The sequence below is a fragment of the Lissotriton helveticus genome, chromosome 1_1, assembly GCF_964261635.1.
Source record: "Lissotriton helveticus chromosome 1_1, aLisHel1.1, whole genome shotgun sequence".
NCBI classification, from domain to species: Eukaryota; Metazoa; Chordata; class Amphibia; order Caudata; family Salamandridae; genus Lissotriton; species Lissotriton helveticus.
The window spans coordinates 228607314-228617869 of NC_136057.1; the positions used below are offsets into that span (position 1 = coordinate 228607314).

A 10556-nucleotide genomic window follows, 5' to 3' on the forward strand; every position below is an offset into this window, starting at 1 on the left:
GATTGGTTGGAGAAGAGCTTAAAGGATTTAAGCCCCAAATACTGGGATTGGCTGAAACACATCTGGCTTATAAAGATAGAAGCTTTAACAACTAGGCTATGATCTGATCATCTGTACCTCATAGATGGCAACTATAAGGGGGGTCGCGTTATTAAAATATAAATACTCCAAAGTAACCCTTGCTGATAGTTGGGGCAGGTGGGCAATTGTACAGCTTTTGATCTTTGGAAAAAAGGTTACAGTATGTATGACCTATGGCCCTAATGTTGACTGTCCTGTGGTTTTTCCTTACCTAAAGTTTGAACTTTTAGACTGGGCGGGTGACGTTATTGTTATGGGAGACTTTATTGCATTTTAGATAAAAAAATCGATACTACAAACACGCGTGCAAGAGCTTGAATGGTTCAGGTAAGGGTTGCTATACGTGATCTATTGAACATTCATCAACTGGATGATGCCTGGCGGACATTGTATCCTATAGCACCATGGTTTACATTTTTCTCTCACCCCCATAAACAGTACTCCAGGATTGATATGGCTTTTACTAACTATGGGTTGATGGCTAATGCATCAATGATCGTATGTCCAAAGGTAACCTCGGATCAAAATCCCATCATGCTTAATGTAACTTTGGATTGTCTAGACAGCATCAAGCTAGGGAATTTTTGTTTCCTCTGCACTACTTAAGTAATTCTGATTGTGTTACTCACATGCAAAAGGTTTTGAAGGAATTTATTCTGAACAACCTCCATACTTCATCCCTCGCTTTGGTTTGGGATTATTTCAAAGCATTTGTGAGAGGGGCTACTCTCCAGTATGTAGTCATGCAGAATAGACTAAATTGTACTTAGCTGGCCAATGAACATCGGCAATATATTGAGCTAGAACAGCAATATGCATGCGCAATAGCATCAAAGGAAATGGGTGAACAACAGATATATGCCCAGATTATTGATGTTAAAGCGAAACTTCATGGAAGGTTGAAGGATAACGTTGCCAATAACTTCCTCAAGCTTAGAACAAAGCAGTATGAGTATGGAGAGAAGGTGGGAAGGGTACTGGTCTATCAACTTGCAGAACAACGGGCTAATTCTCACATCAAGAGAATCAAGGGAGTGGAGACTCTCATCTCTACAAAGTCTGAAGATATAGCCGAGCAGTTTAGGAGTTTTTACCTATAATCAACAACCAGCTAGGTTTTATCTGCAAGAAAGCGCCATACCATATTTGGATGTGTCTTATACTTTTGGGCTTAGAGAGCAACGCTGACCTGGAGGAGCTGAATTTAGCTATAGGGGCTCTGCCCAGTGGTAAGGCGGTGGGCGAGAACACCATACGGCTGGAGTTCTACAAAACCTTTAGGGAAGTGTTGTTATCAGTTCTTCTGGAGATGGTTAATAATATGCTGCTGGGAGGGGATGCTCCCCCTTCTTGGAACAAAACTAATATTGTGGTTTTGCCCAAAAAGGGTAAACCTGTGGAGGATCTTGGGTCTTATTGACCAATATCCCTTATTAATACGGATGCCAACATTTTTTCCAAGCTTCTTGCTTCTCGTCTTGCCCCAATAGTTCATCTATTGGTTTCAGAAGGACAACACTGTTTCGTTCCAGGTAGGGATACGGTAGCACATATAAACACTGCATTTGCTGCTTTTGATGTTGCAGGTCATTTGTGACAGCGGATTAGGATGCTAATGCTGGATGCCGAGAAGGACTTCGATCGAGTTGCTTGGGGGGTTTTATGGTGTACTATGCTATCATTAGGCCTCGGTCGGAGGTTTGTCTCGGCGGTCCAGCAATTATACTGCAATCCTTCTGCTATTATTAAACTTAATGGTTGTACTTCTGGGGCGATAAGTATACAGCGAGGTACGCGCCAGGGCTGCCCGTTTTCCCCCTTACTATTGGCTCTCTACATTGAGCCATTTATTAGGCATCTCCTTCAGATTGTTTCTATCTCGCCTATTTGTTTTAATGGTATGATGCTAAAAATTACGGGCTATGCAGACAACATCGCTGTATTTACTTCCGGGCCAGAGGTGGCTATAGCTGCAATCAAACAAGAGGCACAATATTTTGGTTCCTTTTCTGGCTATAAGCTCAACCTAAACAAAACGCAGTCTATTCTCAATTACGTACCAATACTTGCTCTACCTCAGCTAGGTGTCACTGTCACTGCAACATACCTTAGTGTCTGTCTCAGTAGCTGTATTGATGATTTCATGTCTCTGAACTAAGAACCTATGCTCAAAAAAATCACTGCGGATTTGCGGAGATGGCACAGGCTGCCCCTGAATATCATTGGGAGATGCAATATAGTGAAAATGAATGGCTTGCCAAAATTTCTTTATCTGTTTCGTTCAATTCCTTTAAGAGTTCCATTCTCATTTTTTAAATAACTAGATTCCGTTATTAGAAGTTTTATTTGGGGCTATCGTAGAGCCAGGAGAGCTCTCAGATATATTAAGATGACGTATGAGCAAGGCGGGTTCCAACTCCCCTATTTTAAAACTTATTTTTGGGCTGCTTTTCTGAATCGTATTCAGAGTTTACTTTTGGGACCCACTGTGGTCAAAATATGGTTTGCGTATCAGCTTGCATATGGTACTAACAGTGGGTTTCTTCTATATTATATGTCGGACCCAAACTATTTTAAGAGAGTTTGTTTCAAGGTTGTTAGGCACATTTACCGTATCTGCCAAGCTATTTGTAAAACTTTTGCTCTGCCAGACATACATGAATTTACTCTCTTATGGGATAATCCTAGGCTCCCGGGCATATTTTTGGACTCTGTCTGTAGAAGGTGGCAACAGAGTGGAATAATTCGGTTAGGGCAGATGTATGATGAATGTGGTTTAAGGTCATTTTCCTCCTTAAAAGATGAATTTGGGATATCCCACAATTCATTTTTAAGTACCTGCAAATCAGGGATTATTTCATACAAGGGAAGGGATTGTTTGCCCTCCCCCATACTTCTGTTGTATTGCGGGCTATTTGTAATACCTCTGCTCAGGGTCAGATTGGGAAAGCTTATCAGAGCTTCTTGTCTGCAATGGTAGATGACGGATTGGAGACGGTAGCCAAAATGAATTGAATGTTTACAACTGGAATTAATATGGAAGAGGTCTCTGATTCCATGGCTACAGTAAATGTGGCCGTCTCTTTGATTAACCTAAAGCTGCAACAACATCATACTATGTTCATATTACACCCCACAGGTAATTTCGAAATGGGCTACCTCCCAGGTCTCCTCGAAGTTATACTGCCCTAAGTGTAACATGTATGCTGTTGATCTCAGACATATGTTTATTACGGGTCCCCGATTAACTACATTTTGGTTTGAGGTCGCATGGGTGTTGAGCAGGTTATCAGGCATGCCAATTCAATTAACTGAGAAAGAAATAGTATTGGTTTCGGTACCCGATTCAGGCTGTTTATCCCAACCTTTAGCTTCAATTATTATTTTCTCTGCACAGCTTTGTATTGCTAGGGCTTGGATTGATGTACTTAGTCCCAAAATTACAGATTTTTAGTTATTACTGAGTGGGGTCTATGAAATGGAACTTGCGCTAGCTAAAGCTCGGGGTTTACGGTCAAGGGTGACATTTGGGAGGGTCTGGTCAAGTCTTCTATGGGACTAACTGCTTTTTATGTTCTATGTCTTTTTTATTGTTTTGGACTGTTTTTTTTTATATATATACTTGTTTTTATTCATTTTATCTGGTTTGGACAAATATTATGTTTTTTACAGTCTGATATATAACTCGTGTCGATGTACTAATGATTGATAATTCTTGTTTTCTTTTTCCCTCCTATTGTCTTCTGTGCTATGAACGTGACTCAAAAAAAAGAAAAACCCATAATGAATGGAGTTAGATTACATATGTCAGTCAATGTAGCAAACTTCTAGGCCATTAAGTGCCTCAACAGCAAACGTCTTCCGATTTAATTTTGTGACATTGCTTGTTAACTAATAATTCTTAAAATCTCCCATTTACTGGATTTAAATATTTGTTTTATATGTACACTAGCAGCCCGCCCCGGCGTTGCCCTGGGCAGAAGGGGGCTGGGGGTAGCATTTTAGGCTTCTGTGCACTCCCGCCCGGGCCTTCCTCCCTCCCGCCTCCCGCCTCGCCTCACTCCCGCCTCCCGCCTCGCCTTTACCTTACCTGAGCCTCCGCTCCTCCGCCACTTCTCTTTTAGGCTTCTGTGCACTCCCGCGCGGGCCCCCGCCCGCCCCGACATTGCCCAGACCGCCTCCCGCCTCCTGCCTGCCTCCAGCCTCCCGCCTCCCGCCTCGCCTTTGCCTTACCTGAGCCACCGCTCCTCCCCGCGCTCGGGACTTTACCGCCACTCCTCGCCGCTCGTCACCGCTCCTCCCCGCCTGTCGTCATCACGCACATCTAGGTCGCGGTCAGCACTACATCGCGGCCGGCGCTAGTTTTAGGGGACTACTTTGTTTTTAAATTTTTAATTTTTTTAATTTACGTTTTATTTTTATTTTATGTCGCCTATGTCCATCTACACACCCTGAGGATTCCAACAATGTATTGGGTGTGTGGATTGGCGCTGTGGTTCCCGAGTTTACCTTGCCAAAAGGTTTCTGTTCTCTCTATATAATAGTAGTATAGATAATGTGATGAATGTTTATATAATGTCATTATTTGTTTAATACTTTAATTTAAAATAAGAAATCTTTCCTTCCACCTCAGATCGAAGTTGTCGATAGTCCTGAATTCAGTAAATGGAAGCAGTGTGACACAGTTCATTCTGTTAGGACTCTCAGATGACCCAGGCCTGCAATTGATTCTCTTCATTATGTTCCTGTTACTCTATATCTTCACCTTTTTGGGCAATTTCATCATTGTGGTCACTGTTTTGTACAGCTCGCTTCTGCAAACACCCATGTACTTCTTTCTTGCTCAGCTCTCCTTCTTGGACCTTTCTTTCTCTAATGTTTTCTCACCCAAGATTTTGGCTGATCTCCTTAGTAAGAAGAAAACAATCTCTTTATATGGCTGCTTTACTCAAGTGTACTTCTTTTCTGCTTGTGCCGGTACTGAGTTCTTCCTCTTGGCGGTGATGGCCTACGACCGGTATGTAGCAATATGCAGCCCACTGCTATACAGAGTCATCATGAGCAAAAGTCTTTATGTCCGCTTGGCTTCTGCGTCATATATAGGTGGCTTTCTGCACTCTCTGATTCATGTAGGATGTTTATTCCGTTTATCTTTTTGTGGTCCTGATGTCATAAACCACTTTGGTTGTGATTACCCGGTGCTCCTGAAGCTGTCCTGCACTGACATCTTAATGAATGACTTGTTACGCTTTGGAACGTCTGTTTTAATAGCTGCAAGCTCCCTCTTTGCTATTGTTGTTTCCTACTCCCACATTGTTGCTACAATCCTCAGGATCCGCACCACAGCTGGAAGGTGGCGGGCTGCCTCCACCTGTATCTCACACTTCACTTCAGTCTTTCTCTTCTTTGGCAGCTGTTTTTTCATGGAGATGCTCCCCAATTCAAGCTCTTCCGAACAGCAGTATAAAGGAATATCTCTGATCCCTACGGTCATAATTCCTGCCCTTAACCCTCTCATTTACAGCCTGAGAAACAATGAAGTAAAAGAGGCTTTGAGAAAGATTGTGCATCAGATAACTCATTTTCAGTCATGAGTGCTACCATGGCCTTTCATTATACTATAAAGAATACAACTGAAGAGCTGAATTTGTGGGGCTTTAATTCTGTTAATTTTGAAAAGTTACTAGTGAATCTTTGACAATTTCATACAATTCACAAACTCAGACCAAGTAATTCTCATCCCGGAGTCACCAGACTATCTGTCTACTGGTCCAGGGTAGGTGCAAGGGCAGTAGCGATCATTGCAACCAGGCACCTGTACAACTCCTGCAGCAGTTTAGGGAGCAGACAATGCTTACCATGAACATGCACAAACCCACTGTGACCTCATAGAAAACAGGCACTCCCACCACTGCCAGTCGTTTTTCAGATATGGTACATCCACACTCACCAGGTGAAAAATGTCAGCAGCTTTCTCCTTAGAATAAGGTAAAATGCACATGTAAGAACACAGGGGCAGATTTACAAGCCCCTTGCGTGACTTTTGTGCAAACGTTGCATCACTTTTGTGACACAGCCGCAGCGTAAATTTTGCGGCCCATTTACCACGTGACGCATCTAGGGAGATGCGTTACGTTGTAAAGCCCTGCGTCACATTATACGTGCATCAGGAATAATGTATTCAGGGTGGGCGTTCCCATACACAAATCCATGTAGAACTGAGGCAGTGAAATCTACAAGATTGAACTGCGACACTCTACGCCTTCACTGCGTCAAAATCCCCATGCCTGCTCAGACCAGATGTAAGGAATCATGAAGGGTTTTCTGTATGGAACTCTCCCATCTATTGTGGCGCATTGCTGGAGTTGCGTCACTTTCATCAGCAACTCCAGCAATGGGTCACTTTTGAGCCAACAGATGAGTCAGAATTTCTGACGCATCTGTTAATCCTTGCGCCATGCATCTCTGTATTGTAAATACAGCGATTTCATAGTGGCGCAAGGTCATTCAGCGCTGACGCAAGGAAACTGGCGCATCTATGCAGATGCGTCAGTTCCTTGTAAATCTGCCCCACAGTTTTTCAGGGTCCATGCACTCAATTCCAGTTCAGGGACAAACACTTGTGATTGCCAGAATTTGGATTGGAGATGCCTGTCAGAACCTAATATATCTACTCCAAACTCTGGCAATCTCATAATAACAGCCTTCCCTTTTGCCTGTTCATTCATCAACTTTTTGTGTTAGTGACTTTATTTGTATTTATATTAAACTCATAGTTGTCCTAGAAATGCTCCTTGTCTCGCTGTGATTCAATTGGGATAATATTTACCATACCATGAGAACACTGTTACCAGGAGTGGTAAATACCTCTTATTCCAAGTTTTGTCTGGGGTAATAAGGCATAACCAGCAGAATAATATTTTACTCTACCAAATTGTGCTAGCTTGCCCTTTTCTACCTATTATTTTCGTATACATTTCAGCAGGTGTGACCTGTCAAAGTTTGCCACAGTAAAGTTGCTGTGGGCAGTGTTTACATCAGAACTCACAAAACATTAGAATTGAGGCATTGGGATCATAGGGCCAGATGTAGGTAATCTGAAGTTACCGATTCTTAAATACCGAATTTTACCGATTCGGTATTCAAAAATCGGTAAATGAGATGTAGGGAAAAAATCGGTATTTTTTATCAAATCGGTAAAAATCGGTATCGGACTTTCGGACATTACCGAATCAGTATTTACCGAATCGGTATTTACCTAATCGGTATTTCCCATTCATCCCTATGGGCCAAAAGGCCCATAGGAATGCATTGGAAATATCGAATCGGTAAATACCGAATCGGTAAATACCGAATCGGTAAAATCCGAAACGGAAAGCAAGCAAAAGTGAAACTAATGAAAACAGCCAATCAGGTGCTACCACCCTCCCCCTCCCTACCAGGAAGTGGCTACCCAGGCAGCTGCAACTCATTAGAAGGTTCTGGAGAGGCAGTCAGAGCTGAGCAGAGACACAGAGCAGCAGGGAGTGATTTTTGGGTGTTTACCACAGTGAAAATGGCAAGCAGCAGTGAGAGTCAGAAAGCAGAGAGGAAAAGGAAAATTAAGTTCTGCAGCATGGAGCTGCAGGTACTGGTGGAGGAGGTTGTTCGAGTCCACAAGCAACTATTTGGCAGGCACTCCCTCACTGTACCAGAGTCTGCAAAACGTAAGATGTGGCTTGCAATTGGAGAAAAGGTCAATGCAGTGGGAGTCACAAGCAGGAGCATGAGGATCTGAAGAAACGCTTCTATGACATCAGGAGCCTCACAAAAAAGAAGATGTCAGAAATACATAAGCAGGCTGGTGTCACCGGTGGAGGCAGGAACCCAGCGCCCCCCCTGACTGACCTGGAGGAGTTGGTGGCCTCAACCATCGAGCCAGACAGTGTTGTGGGACTTAGAGATGTGGACAGCTCAGCCAGAGCTACAGGAAAAGGTAAGACGCATGCGCAGCATGACACCCCATACCAACCTGCTTCCCTTTACCCTTTGTGTACAGGCCAACCCCAGTCCAGTACTGCTAGCACTATACAGGAGCAATGCATTATGGGAAATGTAGTCAGCTAATGTAAGACCATGTGTAACTGCACAGACAGCAGCAAGGCACTGAAAGTAATGCAGAAAAATGAAAGTAAAATGTGTAAAGCATTTATTGTAGTGACTGTGACACAGTAGCACTCAGTTGACATACGCGTATTTATACCTAGGGGCAACATCAGGCAGTCGAGCCACAGCAACAGAAGGGACTGCACCAGCAAGGGAGGAGAGTGAGGAGGCAGGGCCAAGCCATGTACAAGCCTCGCAAGAGGAAGAAGACACGACTGCCATCTCCCAGGAAGATGTGACAGTACAGACCCCCGAGTTTCCCCACTCCCCACACCTTTCACAATCCCCTCCATTGGTTTTCTCTCCAGAAACCTCCCCATCACTCTTCCTGTCTGCACCTGCAACCTCACCAGCCAGGAGGCGAGTCGTGGCCCCACTGCCAGTGATGGAGGAAGCAGAGGGTGAGGCTCAAGCCACTGTACATATCAGTCCTGCTGCACTGCAGTCCACCAATGAGTCTTTCACCTCGCGCAGACGGCAACGCAGGCCCAGCAGTGCAGGTGGACCTGGAGATGGCACTGTGTTCCGTGGGCTGGAGGGGAGCATGGTGCGCATACAACGGATGCAGGGGAAATCCATACAGGCCTGCCACCGCCAATTTAGTGTCCTAAACGAACAAATAGGAGACATGGGGAAGGGAATCAGAGACATTGTAGAAACTAATAGGGAGGTAGCAAAAACAAATGCAGACCTTGCAGCAGGAATGCAGCAAATGAGCAATTATATCACCCAGCTCTGCACAAAACTGGACAGCCTGGAACACACAAGGCGCAGGGACGCCCGTGTCCACAATAGGGCCATGAATCGTCTGGCCACTGCCACATCCCAGCTATGCCGTAGAGGCATTAATATGCAAGAGAGCCTCACACAGAACACGGCCGAGTTCACCAGGGGCATGGCCAGGTTCACTAGTGCGCTAGAGGCTATGATCATATCACACACTGCACTGAATCCTGCCCTGGATGTGGCAGAGGGAGACAAAAGTAGTAGCCGCAGCAGCTTGGCAAGCGCTGTAGTTGAGCCACGTAGGAGTAGCAGGCGCCCAGCTGAGGCTGCAGGCCATGCGGAAAGCAGTGACCAACATCCCAGTGGCTCTGGGAAGCGTGGGCGCAAATGACATTGCCGGTGTGGGTGAAGGAACCCGGGACATACAGTCCCCACGTTAATTATGTTTAATTTGTTGCACTTCAGTGCATGAACGTTGTGGCAACATTAAATTACGTTCTTTTCATTCACAACCTGTCTGTGTCTCATTACTTACTCAGAAATAGTTGCGTGTAATCTCCTCACGTCTGTATCTGCCATCACTTGGTGTTGACACTCCAGCAGGTTGTGTTTCAGGCACAGCAATGTCGTCGTCATGATCCTCGTAGTCAGACAACTCCACCTCAGTACCCTTCTTAACAGCAAGGTTGTGCAACATGGCACAGGCAGCAATTATCTTACAGCAGGTGATGGGGGTATACTGCCTTGCACCTCGACTATTGTGCAAGCATCTGAATCTGCTTTTCCAGATACCAAAGGTCCGTTCAACGACATTCCGTGTGCTTTTGTGGGCCCGGTTATATCTCCTTTGGTTGGGTGTTGAGGGGTTGAGGTAGGGGGTGAGTATAAATGAGCGTAGGGCATATGCACTGTCTCCTAAAAGGAAAAGGGAATACATTACTCACATGCATACATGTACTTCTTACTGCAATAGGTATCATGGGGGTCAGACACTGTGTCTTACCTAGGAGGTATCTTTCACCAAATTCCCCTGCAGTCAGCCGTGCATAGATGCCGCTGTTTTGAAAAATATAGGAGTCATGGGTACTCCCAGGGAATTTTGCCACAATGTCAGTGATGGCACACTTTCCATTGCAAATCACCTGCACATTGATGGTGTGGGTTGACTTCCTATTCCTGTAGATATATTCTGTGGCAGCAGGGGGACAAATGGGAATGTGTGTGCCATCTATGCAGCCAATTATATTTGGAAATCGAGCCATCTGGTAAAAGTCAGATTTTGTTTGCACCAGTTCAGCATGGGTAGCAGGAAAAGATATGTAATGCTCCATCCTGTGTAACATGGCGTCAAGGAATTTGTGGAAAAACCTTGACAGGCTGCTCTGTGTCACCCCACCTACCGCAGCAACCACGCTCTGGTAGCTCCCAGACACAAGCAGGTGGAGGCTGCACAGCACCTGCACATGGGGTGGATTTGCATGTGCCCTTGGGGTAGTGTGCTGCAACAGGTGTTGAAGGTCCCTGATGAGCTCCAAGATGGTGTCTGGGGCCAACCTGTACCTCTGGAGTATCTCTGCCTCTGTGAGCATGAACAGGGTGATCCT

At 44.9% G+C, this 10556-nt stretch overlaps 1 protein-coding gene across 1 annotated transcript; it reads left to right on the forward strand.

Annotated features, from left to right (window-relative positions):
• The first annotated feature begins 920 nt into the window (after positions 1-920).
• LOC144761005 (olfactory receptor 5AP2-like) lies at positions 921-5675 on the forward strand. The gene is made up of 2 exons (XM_078646565.1): positions 921-1138; positions 4715-5675. The coding sequence occupies exons 1-2, from the start codon at positions 921-923 to the stop codon at positions 5673-5675; spliced, it is 1179 nt and encodes a 392-aa protein (XP_078502691.1).
• Positions 5676-10556: the final 4881 nt, after the last annotated feature.